This window comes from Lagenorhynchus albirostris, chromosome 16, assembly GCF_949774975.1.
Source record: "Lagenorhynchus albirostris chromosome 16, mLagAlb1.1, whole genome shotgun sequence".
Classification (NCBI taxonomy): Eukaryota; Metazoa; Chordata; class Mammalia; order Artiodactyla; family Delphinidae; genus Lagenorhynchus; species Lagenorhynchus albirostris.
Window position 1 is genome coordinate 37,914,687 of NC_083110.1, and position 26,165 is coordinate 37,940,851.

A 26,165-nucleotide genomic window follows, 5' to 3' on the forward strand; every position below is an offset into this window, starting at 1 on the left:
ATTAGCAAACGGAGACATGACTAGAAGAGAAGATGGTCTCTTGACTCCTAGTCCTAGTGGCCACGCCCTCACCATGCCTCATCTGGCAGCACGTGCTGAGAACTCTGCCCAGCCAGGATGGATCCCTCCCTGGCTCGCACGGGGCTGAGGCCTTTGCTGAACCATTGCCCCTGAGGATTGGCTTCCCATCTCCCTGCCCTCCCTCTCCCTCTAGCAAGTCTGTATTCTCTAGACTCATCGTTTTAAAATTCATTTTTGAAAGTGACAGTTAAACATGTATTTTTTTGTCTAAGCCAATAAAGGTGCATAAATATTGGACTATTCCATTTAGATTAGTTTTGAACAGTGTGTTTAAAAAGGGAGTTCAGTAACCATTATGTGTTTTATGTGACTGCATTGATGTAATTAGATGGGTGGCCATTCAGACACTGTGTAGGCAGGAATATTAGTGAGTAGGGCTGTCAAAGGGCCTGCATATTTTTACAGCTATTGGTACATAGTTTCCAACTGCTTTCAAAAGCTTTGGCCAGCTTACACTTCAGCCATTAATAGGCAAATTCATCTATTTCACAGCAACCTTGCCAGCATTTTATTTTACCTATCTTTTAAAATGTAGCATGTACTTTGCTAAGTGATATCCAGATATTAAACTTAACTCACCTTTTCTAGGTGACTAGTGAAGCTGAACGTTATTTGAATTTTCTGGACATGTCCTTTGCTTATGGGCTGAGAGGTAATTTTAGCATTTATTGACCCCCTTCCCCCTGCAGGACAAAGGAAGAGATGTTTCTGAACCTGGGGCCCGATTGGTTCCTGCTGTTCGTGCAGGGCCATGTGCACCCCAGCACAGTGGTGCTGGGATTGAAGCTGCTGCTGCACTTTTTGTCAAACCCCTCCCTCCGTGGGCGATTTAAAGATGGCCTGTCTGCGGGGTCCTGGGTGGAACGCAGCTCCGAGGGCGTGGACATCATGATGGGTGAGTGTGTGGTCATCTCCAGGAGGCAGGGTGCCTCCTGTGGTCTGTGAGTGAGGACCTGCCAGGACTTGCTTGGGGCTTTCACAGCTCCGTGCTGTAGGATCACCTTGACCCTGACGCCTTCCCTCCCATCAGCCCCAGCCCCCTCTGACTTCCTTTTTAGGATCCCACCATGGCCTCACTGCTCTTCAGATGCTGGGGGTTTCTTCCCCTTCCTCAAAGCCTCCTTAGCTCTTTCCCTCTTCCTGGGATGCTTCCCCCACCCTCAGTACCAGCATGGCTCTCCTGTCTGATGGGGATTCATCCTTCAGCTCTTGATTCAAATGTTCCTCTAGGAGAGGAGGAGAGTCCCGTATGGATTAGGGCACCTCTGTTATACTCTCTCTCTTTTTTTTTTTTTATAGTGCTTATCATCGTTTATACATATTTACCTAGGTATTTAATTCTGTAAAGTCTGTCCCTCCCACCACATTGTAAGTAGTTGATAAAGGCCTGGGGTTCTGTATATTTTGTCAAAACACTATGTTCTTATTGCGTAATACAAAGAGGTCTTATTGCCTCTAAGGTGGTAGGCACCAAATAAGCATCTGGTTTTGAACAAATGAATGAGCATGTCAGGAATAGGAAAAATTCTTGTTGAGCACTTTCTTGTGCTCCAGTATGTATGACATATACTTCCATCTGGCATCTCTGTGGGATGGGTGGGTGGTAGGGGATTCCTTTCTGCGCCCACCTTGACCAGAAGCAACAGCAATTTTTCTCAATTGGATTTTGTGCCCCTCTCCCTCATAATAGATAACCTGAAGAGCCACCCTCCCACGCCTGACCAGAGCCCCTGCCTGCTTCCTGGGTTCCAAGTCTTGAGTGACTTTCTGGCCCACCATGTTCATATTCCGGAAGTCTACCTCATCGTGTCCACCTTCTTCCTACAAACACCACTTACAGAGCTGATGGACGGGCCCAAAGTAGGTTCTTGGGGTTCCTGGGATGGAGTGACACACTTGGCTTTCTGATTCTGTATGACCAAGGCAGGTCCCTAAGACTCCCCCGCCTCCCTCCATGTTTTCCAGCTTTCGTCCTGACCTACTTCCTTCCCTAGCGGTCCCCACCCCTGGCTAGCTTTTCAGATACCCTTCACTTCTTCAGCCTCTGCCTCTCATGTCCCTCCCAGCAGGTCTCTTTTTTTATCAGTTCCTCTTTGAAGTCTTTCTCCTTCTGGGCACAGCTAGAGAAATCACACGATGGCGGGGGCAACACGGGGAGGTGAATTTCTCCTATAACAGACATAGAGCCTCAGTTTATGTCCTCCAAACAAACATGTCCCTTTACCTTAGTAATGCCCCTGCTATTCCCCTGCGCTCTAGCGTGACCCTTACATGCCCGAGCCTTCTGGCCTGCAGACGCCCTTTGCTCAGATGACTTATGTCATGGTAGGAGTAGACGCCCCCATGAAGGGGGCACTGCCTCAGGACCCCACCCTCCACCACTTGTATATTCCATGACCCTCTTGATCAGCTTCTCTCCACTGTTGCTGGAAGGGCAGCTTTTCAGGGCTGGTCTGGATTCCTTCCACTCCTTTCCCGAGTGACCTCACCCCTTATTATCCCTTCTATATTTTCGGCATCTCTTTCTACTGACTCTTGCCTCATAGACCATAAGTATGATAAATTATGTCCCACCTAAAACCAGAAGCTGCCCCCTTGACTCACACTCTTGACCAGCTCCTGTCCTGTTTATCACTCTCCTATTTTTCCTTGGCCAATTTTCTCCAAAGAGGAGTCTACACCCACTGTATATACCTTCTCACCAGCCTCTCGTTCACTAACTCACCGACCTGAACCAAATCCAAGGCTTCACTGGCTCCTGTTCCTGTGGGATCACGTTCAGAGTCCCCCAGCCAGCATCAAGACCCTTCCTGATCGGACGTCTCACTTGTCTGCCCAGCCCAGCTTCCTTTCTCGATGGCCCTTTGTGCTGTGATCCTCCTGGGTCACCTCCCCAGTAAGACCAGCTGCTTTGTCCTTGCCTGCCCTGGGCCTTTAATGAGCCCTTTCTCCCGCCATCACCTGCCTGGAAAGGTGTCTTCCCTCAATTCTCAGCTCAGATGCCACCTCCTGCTTAGACTCCCTAGACAACAGGAACCATTCCTCTTTGGGCCTCATCATGCATTCGCCCTTGCCTCATATGGCACCAGCACATTTACATCTGCTTCTCTCCTTAGATACTGAGCACCTCGAAAATACACCCCGCCTCTTACTCACCTTCCTGGGCACCTGACAGACAGACTCAGAAATTGGTCTTTGGTCTTGATAGAGTTGAGTTAAACTGCACTGAATTGACATGGGTGGAGGGGCACCTCTTTGCAAACAGAGGGCTGAAAAATTCACCTCTCGTACACCCTTATATTTGACCTATCTCAATCTTGGTATATGCTAATAGTATTAGAGATCACACTTCAAAATAAAGTTCTTAATATGCTGTGCTAAGTTAATCAAAACCCTATATTTTTATTTTTCCAAGACTGTATTGCAGGAAACAAACATTTGCTGAATGTCAGGACCCGTGATAGATGTTTTACATATTTTATTTTCCATGGGGCAGATAATGTAATTTTCATTACACAGAGAAGGAAACTGAACTGCCAAGAGGCTGAATAGCTTGTGTAAGCCCAGTTTTTAAAGAGGCAAAGTCAGATCATCGTGCTTGTCAACCCCATGTTCTCTCTGTTGCACTCTGCAGTTGCCCTAAAGCCTTTGAATTTGTCACACTTTCTATAATCTCATTTATAAAAATTCATTAAAATTGATTGGGAGATTGAGTATTTGTGATGTCAGACCAAAAGAACTAAATTTCGATACAAGTTGCTGGTGGGTCTTCAGCTCCATCTTGGAGGTGTGCATTTCCCTTATACCCCGTTAGTGGGCTGAAGCTCCCTGAATGGGCCAGCCACGTGGGCTGTTACTGGGGCCCCTGGGAAATGCCATATGCTGGCTGGAAAGCCGGTCCCCTTGCTGCGTAGCCACAGGTCTCTTTACATCCCTTGCCTCCTCTTTCAGGACAGCCTGGATGCCATGCTTCAGTGGCTCTTGCATAAACACCACAGGGAAGAAGTCCTCCGGGCTGGGCTGTGCACTGAAGGTGCCCTGCTGCTCCTGGAGATGCTGAAAGCCACCATGAGCCAGGTGAGACCCGTTCCCCACATGCTGAGAGGGGGCTCTGATGGGACGACAGGCTCAGAAAAGTCAACCTTGATTTTTCCCAGCAGCTTCCCAGTAGTGCTGATAATTTGCAGGTATTATTCAGAAATCTTGATAGAAGAGGCAAGGTGATAACTTAGGTGCTCAATGGGAAGCCCAACCTAATTGTCCCCAGTGGAGTTTATGGGCTCTTGCCAGAAGACACCTGTTTTCCATTTGTTTAAACATTTGACTTTCTTCACTGGGAGATTTAACGACTCCAGTCAAAGGGAACATTTCTGAGCAACTGCTTTAAATCGGGAGCTTCAGGGACCCTGTGGAGGGGGAAAAGGGGTCTCTGCCCTCAAGGAGCTCACCTCTACCAGGACAGGTGGGCCTCTCGAGTGAGGGACCCATGAGGTAGAGAGACCTGTCTTAGAGAAGACAGATGCCCGCCTGCTACAGACATGACATGGAGAGCCTTTGATTCAGGCCTTCAAGGCCCACCCTGAATGACATGGCCAAACTGATGAAGATTTCATAGTTGAGTTCTTTTGCGTTTATTATCACTGAAATTGATAGCATTTTCATATGCTTATTAATCATATCTATTTATTTTACTGTGAATTGCATGTTTCACCTTTTGCCAACTTTTCTGTGTGTGTGTTGATAATGCTTGGAAAGTATAGGTCAAACTTTTTGCTCTTTTTAAAAACAGGAATGTACTTAATTTTTATTAAATACTCTTTTAGCATATAATTAGATGATCAGATGGGTTTTTCTTTTAAACATTTACCTCTGATGAATTATATCAATAGATTTCCTTGCATTCTTGCAAAGATCTCACTTTGTCACTCTGTTCTTATTCATTTAGCATACTTCCTTATTCTGCTTGTAAATATTTAATGTATGATTCTGCATTCATATTTATAAGTGATATTATGTTGTGGTTTTCTTTATGTTATATGTTGTCAGGTTTTGATATCAGCATTATGCTAGCTTTACTAAAAAAAGACTTCTTTCTTTTTATTCAAGGTGATGTTAAATCCATGACTCATATTATTTAAATTGTTCCTATGAAACTTCTTGGGCCTGAATTTTTCCCATTATTGCCTTGCTTAGGCTTTTAAATGTCTCCTTCACCTAGTTTAGGTAATTGGTAGTTTTAAAAATCTTCCCATTTATTCAGTTTTCACGAATGGTCTCCTTTAATTCATTTAATTTTCTGTGTGATTACTTCCCTCTTCTTCTTAATATGTAAGTCCATGCTCTCTCTTCACTTCGCCCATTACTTAAGGAGCTGAGGACTTGTGGATTTGTAAAGAGCCAACTTTGGATATATTTATCATTCCCCTCATTTTTTTCTGGCTAGTTCTAAAATTTTGATATTTGACGTCTTAATTTTTTGTTGTTTTCTAGAGTTTCTGTGATTGCAGATTTAAAGACCTTTTTGATTCATCTTTTTCAGTGCCATGTAGTTGAATTTTTTGTTTTCTTTTATTGTTGTTATTCATTTCCAGTTTAGTTTTGTCCTAGTCAGGACATGTGATCTTCACACTTTCCATCTTTGGGAAACTTATTCATGGCTCCCTTGCAGACCTAATGTGCAACTGATGTGGGGATGCCTGAAAAAAATGCATATTTTCTGTTTGCACCATAGAGAGTTTTTACCTTTTAAATCAATGTTATTTAGAAAGAGCAAACCAAGGGAATAACATGAAAGCATTTAAAGTAAAGAAAATACATAGTATGCTGAAGGAAGTAAGAAAATAAGGCCAAACATTTAATATAACATAAACATAAACATAAAATGGTTAACTGTCATATAACAGACGTGACCCTTAAACTGGGTCAAAAAACAAGACCCAGTCTTCTGAAATGTAACAGACATATAACAAAAGCAAAGTCCCTGGAAGATTATTTTGGTTCAGTGAAGATATCTGCCTTGAAAGCATCATTTACCAAATATGGTAGACAAGCATCAAAATCTAAAAGGCAAAAACTGGAAGGATAAGAGAAAAAGGTCAGAAGTATAATCGTAGTGAATAATGCTAACATATCTTTCTCAAACAGTTTATTTTATTTTGCTTGGAACTTTACTTCGTTTGCTATTATTCCCTTGCACAGTGTAACCATAGATTTGTTTGCCTGTTCTTGAACTTAGTGGAATCCTATAGTATGTACTCTTTTGCTTCTGGCTTCTTTCACTCATCATTATGTATGCTGGTAGTTCATTCTTTTTTTTTTTTTTTAATATCTTTATTGGAGTATAATTGCTTTACAATGTTGTGATAATTTCTGCTGTATAACAAAGTGAATCATCTATATGTATACACATATCCCGATATCCCCTCCCTCTTGCGTCTCCCTCCCACCCTCCCTATCCCACCCCTCTAGGTGGTCACAAAGCACCGAGCTGATCTCCCTGTGCTATGCGGCTGCTTCCCACTAGCCATCTATTTCACATTTGGTAGTGTATATATGTCCATGCCACTCTCTCACATTGTCCCAGCTTCCCCTTCCCCTTCCCCGTGTCCTCAAGTCCATTCTCTACACTTGGGTCTTTATTTCTGTCCTGCCCCTAGGTTCTTCAGAACCTTTTTTTTTAGATTCCATATATATGTGTTAGCATATTGTATTTGTTTTTCTCTTTCTGACGTAGTTCACTCTGTATGACAGACTCTATGTCCATCCACCTCACTACAAATAACTCAATTTCGTTTCTTTTTATGGCTGAGTAATATTCCATTGTATATATGTGCCTCTTCTTTATCCATTCATCTGTCAATGGACACCTAGCTTGCTTCCATGTCCCGGCTATTGTAAATAGTGCTGCAATGAACATTGTGGTACATGACTCTTTTTGAATGATGGTTTACTCAGGGTGTATGCCCAGTAGTGGGATTGCTGGGTCATATGGTAGTTCTATTTTTTGTTTTTTAAGGAACCTCCATACTGTTCTCCATAGTGGCTGTATCAATTTACATTCCCACCAGCAGTGCAAGAAGGTTCCCTTTTCTCCACACCCTCTCCAGCATTGACTGTTTGTAGATTTTTTGATGATGGACATTCTGACCGGTGTGAGATGATACCTCATTGTAGTTCTACAATGTAGTTCTTTGCATTTCTCTAATGATTAGTGATGTTGAGCATCCTTTTGTGTGCTTTTTGGCAATCTGTATATCTTTGTTGGAAAATGTCTATTCAGGTCTTCTGCCCATTTTTGGATTGGGTTCTTTGTTTTTTTGATATTGAGCTGCATGAGCTGCTTGTATATTTTGGAGATGAATCCTTCGTCAGTTTCTTCATTTGCAAATACTTTCTCCCATTCTGAGGGTTGTCTTTTCATCTTCTTTATGGTTTCCTTTGCTGTGCACAAGCTTTTAAGTTTCATTAGGTCCCATTTGTTTTATTTTCGTTTTTATTTCCGTTTCTCTAGGAGGTGAGTCAAAAAGGATCTTGCTGTGATTTATGTCATGGAGTGTTCTGCCTATGTTTCCTCTAAGGGTTTTATAGTGTCTGGCCTTACATTTAGGTCTTTAATCCATTTTGAATTGATTTTTGTGTATGGTGTTAGGGAGTGTTCTATTTTCATTCTTTTACATATAACTGTCAAGTTTTCCCAGCACCACTTATTGAAGAGGCTGTCTTTTCTCCATTGTATATTCTTGCCTCCTTTTTCAAAGATAAGGTGACCATATGTTCATGGGTTTATCTCTGGGCTTTCTATCCTGTTCCATTGGTCTATATTTCTGTTTTTGTGCCACTACCATACTGCCTTGATTACTGTGGCTTTGTGGTATGGTCTGAAGTCAGAGCGCCTGATTCCTCCAGCTCCGTTTTTCTTTCTCAAGATTGCTTTGGCTATTTGGGGTCTTTTTTGTTTCCATACAAACTGTGAAATTTTTATTCTAGTTCTGTGAAAAATGCCATTGGTAGTTTGATAGGGATTGCATTGAATCTGTAGATTGCTTTGGGTAGTATAGTCATTTTCACAATGTTGTTTCTTCCAATCCAAGAACTTGGTATATCTCTCCATCTGTTTGTATCATCTTTAATTTCTTTCATCAGTTTCTTATAGTTTTCTGCATACAGGTCTTTTGTCTCCTTAGGTAGGTTTATTCTTAGCTATTTTATTCTTTTTGTTGCAATGGGAAATGGGAGTGTTTCCTTAATTTCTCTTTCAGATTTTTCAGCATTAGTGTATAGGAATGCAAGAGATTTCTGTGCATTAATTTTGTATCCTGCTACTTTACCAAATTCATTGATTAGCTCTAGTAGTTTTCTGGTATCATCTTTAGGATTCTCTATGTATAGTATCATGTCATCTGCAAACAGTGACAGTTTTACTTCTTCTTTGCCGTTTTGGATTCCTTTTGTTTCTTTTTCTTCTCTGATTGCCGTGGCTAAAACTTCCAAAACTATGTTGAATAATAATGGTGAGAGTGGGCAACCTTGTCTTGTTCCTGATCTTAGTGAAAATGGTTTCAGTTTTTCACCATTGAGAACAATGTTGTCTGTGGGTTTGTCATATATGGCCTTTATTATGTTGAGGTAAGTTCCCTCTATGCCTACTTTCTGCAGGGTTTTTATCATAAATGGGTGTTGAATTTTGTCGAAAGCTTTTTCTGCATCTATTGAGATGATCATATGGGTTTTTTTTTTTTCTTGTGGTACGCGGGCCTCTCACTGTTGTGGCCTCTCCCATTGCGGAGCTCAGGCTCTGGATGTGCAGACTCAACGGCCATGGCTCATGGGCCTAGCTGCTCCGCGGCATGTGGAATCTTCCCTGGACCAGGGCACAAACCCATGTCCCCTGCATCGGCAGGTGGACTCTCAACCACTGTGCCACCAGGGAAGCCTGATCATATGGTTTTAATCCTTCAGTTTGTTAATCTGGTGTATCACATTGATTGATTTGTGCATATTGAAGAATCCTTGCGTTCCTGGGATAAACCCCACTTGATCATGGTGTATGATCCTTTTCATGTGCTGTTGAATTCTGTTTGCTAGTGTTTTGTTGTGGATTTTTGCGTCTATGTTCATCAGTGATATTGGCCTGTAGTTTTCTTTTTTTTGTGACATCTTTATCTGGTTTTGGTATCAAGGTGATGGTGGCCTCGTAGAATGAGTTTGGGAAGTGTTCTTCCCTCTGCTATATTTTGGAAGAGTTTGAGAAGGATAGGTGTTAGCTCTTCTCTAAATGTTTGATAAAATTCACCCGTGAAGCCATCTGGTCCTGGGCTTTTGTTTGTTGGAAGATTTTTAATCACAGTTTCAATTTCAGTGCTTGGGATTGGTCTGTTTATAATTTCTTTCTCCTTGGTTCAGTCTCGGAAGGTTGTGCTTTTCTAAGAATTTGTCCATTTCTTCCAGGTTGTCTATTTTATTGGCATGGAGTTGCTTGTAGTAACCTCTCATGATCTTTTGTATTTCTGCAGTGTCAGTTGTTACTTCTCCTTTTTCATTTCTAATTCTGTTGATTTGAGTCTTTTCCCTTTTTTTTTTTGATGAGTCTGGCTAATGGTTTATCAATTTTTTTATCTTGAGAGAGAAGAACCAACTTTTAGTTTTATTGATCTTTGCTGTTGTGTCCTTCATTTATTTCTGATGTGATTTTTATGATTTCTTTCCTTCTGCTCACTTTGGGTTTTTTTTTTTTTCTTCTTTCTCTAATTGCTTTAGGTGTAAGTTTACGTAATTTAGCTGAGATTTTTATTGTTTCTTGTGGTAGGCTTGTATTGCTATAAACTTCCTTCTTAGAACTGCTTTTGCTGCATCCCATAGGTTTTGGATCGTTGTGTTTTTGTTGTCATTTGTCTTTAGGTATTTTTTGATTTCCTCTTTGATTTCTTCAGTGATCTCTCAGTTATTTAGTAGTGTATTGTTTAGCCTCCATGTGTTTGTATTTTTTACAGCTTTGTTTCTGTAATTGATAGCTAGTCTCATAGCGTTGTGGTCAGAAAAGATACTTGATACAATTTCAGTTTTCTTAAATTTGCCAAGGCTTGATTTGTGACCAAAGATATGATCTATCCTGGAGAATGCTGCATGAGCACTTGAGAAGAAAGTGTATTCTGTTGTTTTTGGATGGAATGTCCTATAAATATCAATTAAGTCCATCTTGTTTAATGCATATTTAAAGCTTGTGTTTCCTTATTATTTTCATTATGGATGATTTGTCCTTTGGTGAAAGTGGGGTGTTAAAGTCCGCTACTATGATTGTGTTACTGTGGATTTCCCCTTTTATGGCTGTTAGCCTTTGCCTTATGTATTGAGGTGCTCCTATGTTGGGTGCATAAATATTTGCAATTGTTATATCTTCTTCTTGGATTGATCCCTTGATCATTATGTAGTGTCCTTCTTTGTCTCTTGTAATAGTCTTTATTGTAAAGTCTATTTTGTCTGATAGGAGAATTGCTACTCCAGCTTTCTTTTGATTTCCATTTTCATGGAATATCTTTTTCCATCCCCTCACTTTCAGTCTGTGTGTGTCCCTAGGTCTGAAGTGGATCTCTTGCAGATAGCATATATATGGGTCTTGTTTTTGTATCCATTCAGCTAGTCTGTGTCTCTTGGTTGGAGCATTTAATCCATTTACATTTAAGGTAGTTATCGATATGTATGTTCCTATTACCATTTTCTTAATTGTTTTGGGTTTGTTGTTGTAGGTCTTTTCCTTCACTTGTTTTTCCTTCCTAGAGAAGTTCCTTTAGCATTTGTTGTAAATCTGGTTTGGTGGTGCTGAATTCTCTTAGCTTTTTCTTGTCTGTAAAGTTTTTAATTTCTCCATTGAATCTGAATGAGATCCTTGCTGGGTAGAGTAATCTTGGTTGCAGGTTTTTCCCTTTCATTACTTTAAATATGTCCTGCCACTCTGTTCTGGCTTGCAGAGTTTCTGCTGAAAGATCAGCTGTTAATCTTATGGAGATTCCCTTGTATGTTATTTTTGGCTTTTCCCTTGCTGCTTTTAATATTTTTTCCTTTGTATTTAATTTTTGATAGATTAGTATGTGTCTTGGTGTGTTTCTACTTGGACTTATCCTGTATGGGACTTTCTGTGCTTCCTGGACTTGATTGACTATTTCCTTTCCCATATTAGGGAAGTTTTCAACTATAATCTCCTCAAATATTTTCTCAGTCCCTTTCTTTTTCTCTTCTTCTTCTGGGACCTCTATAATTCGAATGTTGGTGCATTTAATGTCCCAGAGGTCTCTGAGACTATCCTCAATTCTTTTCACTCTTTTTTCTTTATTCTGCTCTGTGGTGGTTATTTCCACTATTTTATCCTCCAGGTCACTTATCCGTTCTTCTGCCTCAGTTATTCTGCTACTGATTCCTTCTAGAGAATTTTAAATTTTATTTATTGTGTTGTTCATCATTTTTTGCTCTTTAGTTCTTGTAGGTCCTTGTTAAACGTTTCTTGTATTTTCTCCTTTCTGTTTCCAAGATTTTGGATCATCTTTACTGTCATTACTCTGAATTCTTTTTCAGGTAGACTGCCTATTTCCTCTTCATTTGTTTGGTCTGGTGGATTTTTATCTTGCTCCTTCATCTGCCGCATATTTCTCTGTCTTCTCATTTTGCTTAACTTACTGTGTTTGGGGTCTCCTTTTCACAGGCTGCAGGTTTGTAGTTCCCATTGTTTTTGGTGTTTGCCCCCAGTGGGTTATGTTGGTTCAGTGGGCTGTGTAGGCTTCCTGGGGGCGGGGACTGGTGCCTGTGTTCTGGTGGATGAGGCTGGATCTTGTCTTTCTGGTGGGCAGGACCGTGTCCAGTGGTGTGTTTTGGGGTGTCTATGAACTTATGATTTTAGGCAGGGTTTCTGCTAATGGGTGGGGTTGTGTTCCTGTCTTGCTAGTTGTTTGGCATGGGGTGTCCAGCACTGGAGCTTGCTGGATGTTGAGTGCAGCTGGGTCTTAGCATCAAGACGGAGATCTCTGGGAGAGCGCTCGCTGATTGATATTACGTGGGGCCGGGAGGTCTCCTGTGGTCCTGTGTCCTGAACTTGGCTCTCCCACCTCAGAGGCTCAGGCCTGACACCTGGCTGGAGCACCAAGACCCTGTCAGCCACATGGCTCAGAAGAGAAAGGAGAAAAAAAAAGAAAGAAAAATAAATAACATAAAATTATTAAAATAAAAAATTATTATTAAAATAAAAAAATTAAAAAGTAATTTAAAAAAAGCACAGCAACCAAACCAATAAAGAAATCCACCAAGGATAACAAGCAATAAAAACTATACTAAGATAAACATAAAAATCAGTAACTAGTCTGTCACATACAGCAAACCCCAAGTCTACAGTTGCTCCCAAAGTCCACCTCCTCATTTGGGGGTGATTCATTGTCTATTCAGATATTCCACAGATGCAGGGTACATCAAGTTGATTGTGGAGATTTAATCTGCTGCTCCTGAGGCTGCTGGGAGAGATTCCCCTTTCTCTTCTTTGCTCGCACAGCTCCTGGGGTTCAGCTTTGGATTTGGCCCCGCCTCTGCGTGTAGGTCGCCTGAGGGCGTCTGTTCTTTGCCCAGACAGGAGGGGGTTAAAGGAGCAGCTGATTAGGGGGCTCTGGCTCACTCAGGCTGGGGGGAGGGAGGGGTACGGAATGCAGGGTGAGCCTGCGGTGGCACAGGCCAGAGTGACGTTGCAACAGCCCGAGGCGCGGTGTGTGTTCTCCCAGGGAAGTTGTCCCTGGATCACAGGACCCTGGCAGTGGCGGGCTGCACAGGCTTCCGGGAGGAGAGGTGTGGAGCGTGACCTTTGCTCACACACAGGCTTCTTGGTAGCGGCAGCAGCAGCCTTAGCGTCTCATGCCCTTCTCTGGGGTCCGCGCTGTTAGCCACGACCTGCTCCTGTCTCTAGAGCTCGTTTAGGTGGAGCTCTGAATCCCCTCTCCTTGCGCGCCCCGAAACAATGGTCTCTGGATTCTTAGGCAGTTCCAGACTTTATCCCAGACTCCCTCCCGGCTAGCTGTGGCACACTAGCCCCCTTCAGGCTGTGTTCACACAGCCAACCCCAGTCCTCTCCCTGGGATCTGACCTCTGAAGCCGAAGCCTCAGCTCCCAGCTCCCACCCGCCCCAGCGGGTGAGCACACAAGCCTCTCAGGCTGGCGAGTGCTGGTCAGCACCAATCCTCCATGCGGGAATATCTCTGCTTTGCCCTCTGCACCCCTGTTGCTGCGCTCTCTGTGACTCCGAAGCTTCCCCTCCGCCCACTCCCCGTTTCCACCAGTAAAGGGGCTTCCTAGTGTGTGGAAGCTTTTCCTCCTTCACAGCTCCCTCCCAGAGGTGCAGGTCCCCTCCTGCGCCTGTTCTTTTGCCTCTGTTTTTTCTTTTATCTTTTGTCCTACCCAGGTACGTGGGGAGTTTCTTGCCTTTTGGGAAGTCTGAGGTCTTCTGCCAGCATTCAGTAGGTGTTTTGTAGGAGTTGTTCCACATATATATGTATTTTTGATGTATCTGTGGCGAGGAAGGTGATCTCCATGTCTTACTCCCCCACCACCTTGGTTCATTCTTTTTTATTGTTCAGTAGTATTTTATTGTGATAATGGATCACTATTTATATATTCATTCTGGGTTGTTTCCGTTTGGAAATATTATGAATAAAGCTGCTATGTACCTATCTTCTGGTGGACATACATACATACGCAGGGTGAAGTTGTGGGTTATAATCTTTACACATGATTTGTTTCAGTAGATATTTTACCAAATAGTTCTCCAAAGTGAAGTGCCGGTTTACACTCACCAGCTCTTATTCTGGGAAGGTTCTCGTTGCTCCTGGTCCTTGTCCATTTTTAACATTGTCGTCTTGTAGATGTTAGCGATTCTGCTGTGTGCACCTATCCTTGGGAGCAGACAGCATTCTCTCCCTTGTGCAAATGTAGACATTGAAGCTGTGGAGGTTAACTCACTCAGGCCAGGGTCACAGAGCGAGGGCACGGTGGAGGCCACGTGTGTCCAGCATTAGCATTTCATTCCAGGGCACTACCTTGCCTAAGGACCTTCAGGGGATGTCTGTTTCTTAGTATATCAAATCCAAATTCTTCCAAAAGTCCAAGTCCTCTATATCTGACCTCATCTCCCAGCTTCCTCTGTATTTACCCTGTGCTAATCACCGTGAAAATAGGCCTGAAGCACTAAAATGCCTCACTTAATGCTCATGACAGTCTTACGAAACAGGTCATATTATGATCCTTGTTTTGCAGAGTTGGGACTGGAGGTGTAGGGGGATTAAGAAAGTGGTGCAAAACCACACTGTTAGTAAGCAGCAGAGGCAGCATTCAAACCAGGCCTACTAGCTCCAGAAGAAGCTCTCTGAACTCTGACTCTGGTCCTCCCTCTAAATCTAACATCGTGCTGTATGAACCTGGTGGAGAAGCCAGGTGCAGGTGACTTCAGAGGAGGTTTCCTCTGCCTGCCTGCTCAGCTCATACCAAACCCTCACAGGATCTCGGAGATGAGATTTTACACCTCTCTCTAGTTGTCCCATACGTATTGCCTTTCTTTCTTCAATTAGGTTTGAGTTTTCTAGAATGAGGCTTAGTTCCAGACATTTGGTACCTATTTGGTAAACAGGACATGCGAACTCATGCACACAGGGCCAGGACTCGAGGCAGGCTGGTTGGGAAATGAGGAAGCCGCGGTGGGAGGGGCTGGGGATGAGGAGCTGGCAAGAGGAAGACCCGACGTCCACCTGTAACGTCCACAGGAGTAGAGGCTGAGGGTCATTCAGTCTAGTTGTTGGCGTGGCTACGTAGGGACTGACCCTGATATTAAGGTTGCTCAATTTTCAAGTTCCAGGCTGTCCATCCAGGACAGAGAAGGACCTCAGGCAGCAGCTGGACACACGGAGGCTAGAGTTAGTGTCCAGAAGGAGTGACTGGCCACAGCTGGTTAAGGGAGCTGGGCTCCAGCAGGGCGCCGGTGTGCAGCCACGATGGAGGCTCAGCCATGTGGCCAAGACCAGGTTATGGTTTGAGGCAAACGGGTGCCTGGGTCCCCTCAGGGTACTGGGTATCACTTCAGTGCAACATGATCTATTCCAGAGCCCTGGCTGGTGGGGAAGGGGCTCCTCAAGCCCTGCAGCCTTGGACAGGGTTTGTCCAGGCTCTGTAACTGGGAGCATTAGCACTGAGCTGGGGAAGGCTGGTGTCAACCCTAATTGGCAAGTTCCTTGAGCACAGAGGCCATGTCACACCTCATAGAGGCAGTATGGGGAAGGCAGTCAGACGTTATAACCAGGTTGCCTGGGTTCAACTCCTGGCTCTGCCCCTTATCTGCTGGTTGAACGTTAACATACTGCTTAACCTCTCTGTGTCTTTGTCTTCCCATCTGTAAAATAGGGGTAAATATAAAACGTGCCTCAGAGGGTTGTTGTGAGGCGAGAAGAGGAATTTGTGTGAAGCCCTTAGAGCAAGCCTGCGCATATTAAACCCTTCCTCAGTTGATGACCAGTGTCCTGTTCTAATCCACAGTTTTAGGTGTCTTGCAGTCAGGTGTCTTGTTGAGAGTCTCAGAAAGGAGGTCATCTCCCTAGATTTCAAATCTTCTGGTTCCTGTGCAGCCCCAAGTCATGCTCCCATGCACCGCCTCTCATGAAGTGTGTCCCTGATCAGCCCTCGACAGGTTCTGGAGACAGCGCCTGGGAACAGACATTCCCAGCCAGCGTGCTGCAGTTCCTTGGCCTCGTGCACAGCACCTACCCCCAGGATCCGGCCTGGCGGGCCCCAGAGTTCCTCCAGACCTTGGCTGCAGTCACCTTCCCCCTGGGAACCCATCAGGTAGGACATGCCTCCGCCCTACCCCGGTGAGAGCAGGGGCGAGCGTCATCACCCTTCAAGGGCAAAGCACAGAATTCCTTCCCACCCCTCCCCAAATTAAAATACATTTAAGGCAACTTTGCTGAAACCTTGAGTAAACAACTCGGGTAATTTTCCTTCTCTGTATGAGATGATGCTTCAGGTCATTTTTGGCTCTGAGAGTCAAAAAGTTTTTGATTCGTCAGGAATCTCGGTAATGAGAAATTTGATGGTAGGTCAAGTCCAATTTTGTATGGAATACCCACACATTGATGATCATATGAAACAGCAGATTCCACCCCAGGAAACCTGCGGCCGGTGCCCCAGCCAGGGGAGGGGTGGAACCGTCACAGTGTCCCATCTTCTTTGCAGCACACTTGTTCTGTTTGCAGGCCACGGCATCTTTCAATCAGAGGGTTTGCCAAGGCCCAGCTGGGAGCGCAGGGGGACCAACTGGGTCTTGAGGACAAAGTGTGGGTGTGGGGGTAGAGAGGGCGCTACAGGAAGAGATGTGAATGAGTTTGAGAGCAAGAGCCAGTCCCAGCCGATCAGGGGACTCAGTGGGCTAAGAGCATCCGAGAGGAGCGGGCGAGGACAGGCGTGAAGGCAGGTGCAGGAGGAGGAAGAGCAGAAATCCGAATAGGAGGTGAGACCCAGCCAGGGAGAGTGAATTAGCGACGCCTGTCTACAAATCAGTAACGGTAGCCAAAGGAACACGCTAGGCATGTTGGTAAGTAGAGGGTCTGGAAGCCATGCGAAGCACAGCGAGGTCAGGTAATATTTGCTCTGTAATTATTTGCTGAATGACCAAGTGAATGAACCTGCTCTTCTAGCTGTTCTTCTCTAGAAGTGTATTCATGGTGCCAGCCTCCATCTCCTGAGCACCTACAACAGTCCTGAGCCTGGGGCTTCACATCCCCTAACATGCCCCGACGCAGGAGGTGTTAAAGGGGGAGGGGAGATTCAGGGAGGTGAAGCGGCACAGACTGGGTTCCTCCTGGTTTAGTGGGACGATGAGACCCATCTCACAAAAGGGTTGAGGAGATGAAACATGACACAGCTTATGTGATTAATAAGTGACAGAACCAAGATTTACACCTCAGTCTCTCACCCCAAAGCCCATGTCCTTTCCATCAGTCAGTTTAAAATAACATTAAATGACCTAATAGAATTTGAGTATTTAGTTTTAATAAAAAGACAAAATGTAAAGAGTAGAAGATTTGCAAAAAGATAAAATAGTTTGATGGGTTAATATCAACTAAAGCAACATACTAGAAAAGTAAGTCAAAAAAGATGCAATAAGGAGCAAAGGAAGGCACTGTGAGCAGCACTGAAGGGGGTGGGGAATGGGACCCCCGCCCAGAAGCCAGGCAGGCAGCCCTACAGACAGCCTCTCACCACTCCCCCCACCTGGAGTGGGCTGGGCCCTGGAGTCAACGGCCTGAACTTCCCAGCCCAGATCCCCACCTCAGCCCCTCGCCCACAGGCCAGGCTCGCCATCTGCTAAGTCAGGGTTCCAGCCGGCTGCCCACCAGCAGCCACAAAGCACACTCTGACCCAGGGCTCTGCCTCCCCACGCTCAATAGTTCCTGCCTGAGGGAGGGCCTGGCCCAAAGTCACCTCCCAGCCTACTGTGGATGAGACAGGCCCCAGTTCCAGAGCTCTTATCCCCATAGCTCCTTGCCTTGTTTCAGCTCCAAGTCGGCTCCAAAAGGCCTTTGTTGCACAGAACACATGACAGACTTTCTGCATGCAGAACGCTGGTGGCCAGAAGGGTTTTGATTTGCTATGATTTTATATGGCATCTTTCCAGTCAAGGCCGCGTGGCGCTAATTAATGCAGTCATCACCTCCCTAGGTGCTGTTAAGTTCATTTTATGGCTTAATTAAGAATTGATGCGTTCATTTTATGAATGAGCCAAGGGAGAAACCAACAGATAAACTTGCATGAAAAGTTCATGGGCCAGGAGTCAGGCATCCCTGGCCGCATGTCCTTGGGTGTGTCATTTGGCCTCCCAGCATCTCCATGTCTTCCAGGATGTATCTGGGCTAATGACCCCCATCTCATTTATCTCCCAATATTTTTATAAATGTAAAACTGAGAAAGTGAAGGCCAAGGCACTTCAGGGACTTGGACGCCAGGACTGGCTGAAGTCCTACTTCTCTTTCCACCTGAGGGTCCTATCTGTCAACATCAGCAGAGCCTGACAGGCAGTAAAGGTGAGGGCCCCACAGGAAGGTGGGAACCAGCTATCTTGACCGTACAGGGCCAGGCATTGCTACATGCACTGTTTCTCACTGCATCCTCACACATCTTTGTGTGTTCCTTTCCAGCATTACTATTTGACCGATGGGGCGCTGTGGCACTGAGGAGGGAAGTGCCTTGCACGGGATACATCCTGGGCTTCCTCGCCGGGCACTGCAGGTCTCTCTTGCTCTGTGCCCAGCTTCTGTCCACCACTCCCACCCATCTGGAGTTCGGAGGCCACAGCAGGCCACCTTTGAGCCCTGGGACTCTGGGCGAGCTGCCTACCTCCTCGGGGCCTCAATTTCCTTACATGTTGATGGGTTTGATGAGAATCCCCCCGTGCACACCTCAGAGGTGGATGTGAGGGTGCCTTGAGGCAGGGTCGGCCGCTCATGCTGGGGTTCTCTTGTCTTTGAGGGGGCCGTGACAGAGGCTACCCAGGACACCAGCAGTCCTGAGGCCGAGCCTGAAGGCACCAGCACTGAGGAGGGGCTGCAGGCTCCCGTGGAGTCACATCCCACCCGGAAGCAGCTGAGGGAATTCATGCAGCTACTCTTGAGGGAGCTCTTGCTTGGGGCTCCCAACCCCAAGCAGTGGCTGCCGCTGGAGGTGCTCCTGGAGGTGGGTGTCATTGGGCTCCGTGCTGTGGGAGGGCATGGGCACCGGGAGGGCATGGGCACCATGAGGGCAGGGTGTGCCCAGGGAGACCTGAGGGCTGATCTCTTGAGAGAGCTCATCCAGGCCTGTCCATGCCAGTTGGCTGGTGGTCAGGAACCTCTCCTGGCACTGCAGTGATTGGTGGGAGGACATCCTCCGGAAACCACAGGCCCCGGCAGAGCAGGGAGCTCACCAAGCAGCAAGTCAATAGATGAATGAGGGCAGGTCTTAGCCAGGTTTCTAGAAGCAGAGCCTGAGACAGGGATTTTGTGGAAGTACTTTTTGGGGGGCGGTGCTCTCAGGAAAGCAGAGAAGGGATGCAGAGAACAGGGGAGAACCTAGCCAGGAAGTGGTCTCAGAAGTAGCCTGGATCAGAGCAGTAGTGTGCTGTCTGCATCCCAGAGTTGGCCCCACCTTAAGGCACCTGACAGGTGGTCATTGGCTGTGGGCCCCCCACCCCTTGCCTCCTTGCCCTAGGAAGTAGGCATTGTTTCCCGGTTGAGGTAGTTTGGTCAGCAGAGGACAGTGCCTCAGAGAAGGGGCAGTTGTGAGCTGTTGGCAGCCCAAACTCCCAGCACTGGCAGTATTAGCATATGGGCCAGGCAGAGGGACCTGGTGGGCACTGAGTGAACATCGTGGCCATGTGGCTGCTGTCTTAATCCAGGGTTTACTTCCAGGCTTCTCCAGACAATGCCACCGGCCAACAGAAGCGAGACTTTCAATCTGAGGTCTTGCTTTCCACCATGGAAATATTTCACATGATGAGTGGAGGTCAGGCACCAATGCCTAGAGGTGAGTGGGGGTGGATGACTTGCTCCTCCTGTTCATGACATAAAGCTGCTGACAGCTGAGCAGGACAGCCACAATCCTGCCAGCCACTGACCCCAGGACTCTAGAGGAAGTCTAGGCTGCAGGACTGTAGGGCGCTTTAGGAACCACAGGAAGATGCCCTCCACCTGTTCTTGTTGTTCACAACAAGAGCTCAGTGACCCTCCTCGGAGACCCCAGGGATGGCATACTTACTACTTTCCACGTCACCCCTGCCATTGTTGGGTCAGTCAGAGATGGAAAGTCCTGTTCTCTGAGCCAAAATCAGTTCGCCTCTAGCTTCAGTAGAATTTTCTTCTTCCTATGAGGGGAGTCAAGGTGTCAACCTGAATTTAACATTCTTCTGCTCACCTATGCCTGGGCACAGCAAATGTTTCTTAAATGAATGAACCCGGGTGAAGACGCTGCCATTGCCCCTAAGAAGTTCAAACTGAAACTTCATTCAGAACATTTGGTTCCGAGGCAGCTGTACCTTCCCGACAAGATTAAACAGAAGTTCTTTCTGTGGTTCTTGAGTCATGGAATCCTTAGTGATACAGCTTGTCTTCTGGACTCCTCTTGCCCCACAGTGCAGAAGCCCTGACTTTTGGTTTTCTGGGGTATCTGAAGTGTGGTAGGGTAGTGGAGTGATGAAAAGCGTGAGCTTGGTAGCCCATTTCTGAGCATGGCTCTGTCACTGGACGGTGGTATTACTCCGGGCAGGTGCCTGACCCTGTGAGTGAGGAGGATAATCGTGGCTAACTTAGAGGGTTGCTTTAAAGATTAACTGAGATCGTTGCATCCATGTCTGAGCACAATGCCTGCTGTGTTGGTGAGCACAGGTAGATGACCTGACCTTACAGCTTCATCCTCTGCCCAAATAACAGCAGGGCCTTGGGTCACCATGACAGCCTTCCCATTACCGTATGCCTTAAATTCTCACCCACTCTTCTTCCAAATGGCCACTGGAAGAAATGCTGCTCTGTACTTGCCTTCTCCCCATTTGGTTTATATCACTGATTGTGCAGGATTGATTTACTTTGAATAAATGTGTGTTCATTGGGCACCTGTTGTATATAAGACCCCATTTTTGGAGCAACAGAGTACACACAGGGTTACAGTGGGCTGTACAGAGGTGAGTAAGATGTGGTTGGTTACCAAGAGGGGCTTGGAGATTGCTGTGGAGAGAAGGCAGTTTAGACTGATGATTTCTCAGCCTTGGTCTGTCACCCTCCCCCAACCCGCAGGCAGTAGAGAGCCTCAGCCAAATGCAGAAGCTGCTGCTGCTCCTTCACTTGCCAGCATCTCCCACTTCATCCAGAAGCTGGTGGAGAAGCTGTACAGTGGAATGTTCTCAGCAGACCCCAGGCACATCCTTCTCTTCATCACGGAGCACATAATGCTGGTAAGAACCTCAGGTTGGCCATGGTGGTAAGGCTTCTGCCGACCCACCAGGTATCTGTGTGACACTGCTGGCTGCTGTCCACTTGGTTCATATTGACCTGCTGTCCTTCCTGGAAATAGAATCTGAGATGGGTGGGAGGAAGGAGGAGGACCGTTACCGCCCAGGTTAATACCTAGTAGATGTTGAGCGCCCTGCAGTGTTCTCACCTTGGGCCACCTGAGACCCATCTCGGTGATTAGGGGCCGCAGCCTCCTGCACAGGCACCTCCTAAACTCTGCACACCCCGCTTTGGGTTTTTACTGTGAATGTTGGTTTAATCTTAATTATTGATATTCCTCATCAACAAAGGGTGAAAAAGGTCTTTATCTCCAAAAGTTCTATTTCATTTTCTTCTATAAAATCCACTCCATTTGTCATATTTGGGCCTTCCTGAATTTGAAGAAAGAGTCTATTTTACCTGGTCCTGTTTTTCTTGCATGTGCTTTCCCTCTCTCTCTCTCTCTTTCTCCATCTACATACATACCTATGCATGCCAGTGCATGCCTGTAGATACACCTAGATGTAAGTATATGTGTGCACGTGTGTACACATTCTTCATTGTATATGTGTACACACGCATACGCAAAGACTCAAACAATCTCAAAATTCTAGAGTTGAACCCTTTTTTTGGTCCTTCTCATTTCATTCTGGAAACCTTTCCTGACAAGTGGCCATTCACTGTTTCCTTGAACCATCCTTGTGTGAGGAGCTCTCTATGGTACAAGGGGGTTCCAGTCACCAGGACACCTGTGATTGTTGGGAAGCACTTTCTCTTACCAAGTGGAAATCTGTCTCCAGCAGCTCCTGACTGCAGCTCTCGGTGCATTCTCTGTGGCAGAATCCAGGAGAGCCCCTCTCCTTCCTCTTCATGCCTCGTAGAGACAATGACATCAGTGCCCCCAGCACCCTTCTGTCTGTGGAGTCCCCTGCAGACCCCAGGACTGGGCCTTGGCACAGTTCCTAGAGTGATAGTCAGTCTGGCTGATGCACAGTTCTAGGCACCCTGAAAAGAATGTATTCAGAGGTTTCTTCAAGAATAACTCCTAGGGCTTCCCTGGTGGTGCAGTGGTTGAGAGTCCGCCTGCCAATGCAGGGGACACGGGTTCGTGCCCCGGTCCAGGAAGATCCCACATGCCGCGGAGTGGCTGGGCCCGTGAACCATGGCTGCTAGGCCTGCACGTCCAGAGCCTGTGCTCCGCAACGGGAGAGGCCACAACAGTGAGAGGCCCGTGTATCGCAAAAAAAAAAAAAAGAATAACTCCTAGAAGGGAGAAATATCCCTTGTCAGCTCTGAGGGGAGTAAAATCAGATTGTTGGGAGGTCATGTTGAAAATGAGAGTAGCCACTGAGCTCCTGTCTTAGCGAGTTTGGGCTGCTATTACAGAGTACCATAGACTGGGTGACTTAGCAGCAAACATTTACTTCTCGGGGTTCTAGAGGCTAGGAAGTCCAAGATCAAGGTGCCAGCAGATCTGTTGTCCAGTGAGGCTCTCTTTCTGGTTTTAGAGAGGGTCATCTTTTCATTGTACCCTCAACATGATGGAGAGAGTGAGGTAGCAAGCTCTCACTTATCTCTTCCTATAAGGGCACTAATCCCACCATGAGGGCTCCATCCCCATGAGCTAATTACCTCCAAGAGACCCCATCTCCAAATATATCACACTGGGGGGCTAGGGTTTCAACATATGAATTTTGGGGTGATGACATTAACATTCAATCTATAGCAGCTCCCCAGTGGTCTAAGCAAATACTCAGAGCTAATATCAAAGAGCTGGTGCCTCCTGGGGCTGATGTGTCTTCAGCAGGGTGCCAGGCTCAAGAACTCTCACTGCCCACATCTACCATTCTTCTCTCCTGCTCACTGCCTGTGACTCACACACCTCTTAACCTCAGTTTGAAAGATGTGACCCATCTGTAGAGTAGGAGAGGATGATGATAAAAACATGAGCCCTAAATTCCAGCAGATTTAAATAAAACTTAATTAGTATAAACACTTGCATTACCTATGAGATTTGAAGAGAGCAATCTATAACTAACAAATGAACTTTCTAATAGACTGAAACATTCTGCACATAATTTTTGTTCTATGGATTCTTTTCAATGAAGCCAAACAGATGGATGGCTTCAGTGTTAAGGCCACAAATCAGGACCTTCTGCCTTCCTTCCCCCTCTAAATCTCTCATGAACTAAAATCCATTTGATGCACATCTCCTTTAGAAGATATAGTGGTTAAGAGCATGGCTCAAGTGTCTGGTGTGGGTTTGACTCTTGTTGACCACCTACCTCTCCTACCTCTCAGACTCTCAGCCTTCTTATCCCTAAGGTGGGATAATCTTAGTGTCTACTTCACGATGTTGTTATGATGTTTAAATGAGGCAATATATGTAAACATACGCACACAAATGCAAAAATGCTTAGCATGATAACTGGAATATTGTAACAATCTATACCTGATAACTAGTATTAATAACATTTTTTAAAACTAGACCCTATTAATAGCATGTTCTTATATACTGAATGTCAATGTCAGTATTTCAGAAATCTGTGGTCCCATGTCTACTTTACATAATATGACTGTGGTAAACGATTAATTTTTTAACACCAATTTTTGGTAAATTTAAACGTTTGAATTCCCTTTATTGATCATCCACTTAAATAGAAGCTCCAAGGTTGAGGAAGGTAGTCCTTTTTGATTTTAGAAATGCAGAAAAGGGGCTTCCCTGGTGGCGCAGTGGTTGAGTCTGCTTGCCGATGCAGGGGACATGGGTTCGTGCCCTGGTCTGGGAAGATCCCACATGCTGCGGAGCGGCTGGGCTTGTGAGCCATGGCTGCTGAGCCTGCGCGTCCGGAGCCTGTGCTCCGCAATTGGAGAGGCCGCAATAGTGAGAGGCCCGTGTACCGCAAAAAAAAAAAAAAAAAAAAAAGAAATGCAGAAAAGAATCTGGGATTGTATCATTTTCACAGTTAACTGGGTTGGTATCTAAATTTCAAAGTGTTCACAAGTATGTGTCTGTGTGTGTTTATTTTATGACACAGGTCATCGAGAACGCCTCTTCTCAGAGAGACGCTGTCATCGGTGCTCTATACAGCAGTTTAAATAAAGTCATTCTTTATTGCCTCTCCAAGCCCCAGCAGTCCCTCTCCGAATGCCTCAGCCTTCTCAACATCCTGGGATTTCTTCAGGAACACTGGGACATTATCTTTGCCACCTATAATTCTAACGCCAGCTTCCTCATGTGTCTCATGCATTGTCTTCTGCTGCTCAATGCAAGAAGGTTAGAGCTGCCCACTTGTCTCCTTGCTTGCCAGTGGTCAATGCAGGAAAGAAAGCTTTAGAGGACACTTGATTGAAGTCGATCAGTTATAGATGATACAATCCTTTTGTTTATCTGGTTGTCCAAATTATGTGCAATATTTGATAATACGGTAAGTAGTCCTCAAACCTGTCCATGTGACTGAGCAGCTAGGAGCATCATGAGATAATAATTTACCATATTTCCATAATTCTCAGGCTGTAAGATACTTCATTGATTTAATTTGGGTGGGGAGGGGCAGGCAGAAAACTCCAACATTAAATACATACATTGATTTCATGATGCAGCCAGGTTTCAGAAATACTCACTTTTGATAAATGAAATCTTAGAATGGGAAAATATATAATAAATTAAATCATGCAAGCCAGGAATAATTTTGCTTGCAGGAAAAAAAAAAACAAACCAAAAAACCACACATACACAATTTGTGATATAAAATGACATCCATAAGCATCCTTGTATAAGAAATACTAGCACAAATACATTAAATTACTAAATTAAGCTATTTAAATCCCTTTCCTGAAGTTCAAAGTTTGAACTTAGATTTTTCTGTGTATGTGCACTTTCTCTCTCCCTCTGTGTGGTAGTAGGTATATATCATACCTCATGTGTGCCTTGGCATTATACTGCCTAAGAATATTATCTCTTATTAATAGAACCATGTTGAGGAAGAGAGGACTGTGAGATATTACACTTTACTCTTGTCCTTTTCTCAGTTGTGTTTATCCCAGTACAAATTTGATTATTTGGAAAAAAAACCCAAATCCTGTCGAGTTGACTATTGAATGTTACAAACCACGAGTTGACTTGTCTAAAAACACTTTGGGAAGCACTGGAAAACACTCCTAGCCCAGAGGAGGTATTTGCCTTTTTATTTGTTTGAAATAAAATAATCCATTTTCAGTGTATGGATTAAATGGGGGAAGTGCTTCTCTCTTTTCTGTATCTCAAGAATTAGGCCCTATCCGTACTGGAAGCATGGGTAAGAGGAGCAGAATGCCAGCTGACGTGTGTGCTTGAAGTTCTGCCCTCCTCAAATCCCTCTGGATAGCAAAGCGGCCTCCAAAGTCCAAAGGGACTTTATTCTAGAAGTTTCAAGAATGGACATCCTTATACGCTGGTTATTTTTTCATTTCCTTGTTTGTCATTTTTGGTTCAATCCACAAACTTGTACTGAGTGTCTGTTCTGCTTGGTTGGGTGAGGGGCCCAGAGAAGAGGGTACTTGGACATGAACACGGCCAGGAGTTCTGGAGCACATGGTCCATGGGGAACTTAATATGTAAACCACTTCACCCCACTTCAAACCAGCTGTATGATGTGCAGGGTTCCAGCAGAGTATAAATGCGGGGCTCTTATTCAAAAATTACTAAGAATTTCAAGATGGTGACAGCAGAGCCCAAACGTGGGACCCTTCTGAGTTCGGACCATACACAGCTGCACAGGTCACAGGCCCATGAAGCTGGCCCCGGCCCCATTCCATGAGGGATAAGGTTAGCGCCAAGCAAAGGCAGAGTTTAATGCAAAAAGAAATGACCAGTTCTCATGATGTATAAACCAGGACAGGTTGAGGAGGTCTGTTTGGGAGCATAGATTGGATTTAATAAGATAGGGACAAAGAGAAGGTATTTTTCTTTTTTTCTAGAATGCTTTTGTATAATACCTGTCATGGAAGTTGTCATAGGTGTTTGCTTTAACTTGATTAGACAAGTTTTTTTCATATTGATGTGTACTGAGTTTGCAAGAT

The 26,165-nt window shown here is 45.2% G+C and overlaps 1 protein-coding gene across 1 annotated transcript in view; it reads left to right on the top strand.

Moving 5' to 3' along the window:
- The window catches only part of WDFY4 (WDFY family member 4), a 248,647-nt gene that overhangs the window by 88,127 nt on the left and 134,355 nt on the right, over positions 1–26,165 (top strand). Inside the window, exons 28-36 of the mRNA XM_060125755.1 lie at positions 771–976; positions 1,772–1,941; positions 4,033–4,158; positions 15,769–15,933; positions 18,616–18,819; positions 19,533–19,647; positions 19,920–19,926; positions 20,917–21,067; positions 24,143–24,381. Coding sequence (XP_059981738.1) covers positions 771–976; positions 1,772–1,941; positions 4,033–4,158; positions 15,769–15,933; positions 18,616–18,819; positions 19,533–19,647; positions 19,920–19,926; positions 20,917–21,067; positions 24,143–24,381 — 1,383 coding nt within the window. The remainder of the gene's footprint in view (positions 1–770; positions 977–1,771; positions 1,942–4,032; positions 4,159–15,768; positions 15,934–18,615; positions 18,820–19,532; positions 19,648–19,919; positions 19,927–20,916; positions 21,068–24,142; positions 24,382–26,165) is intronic.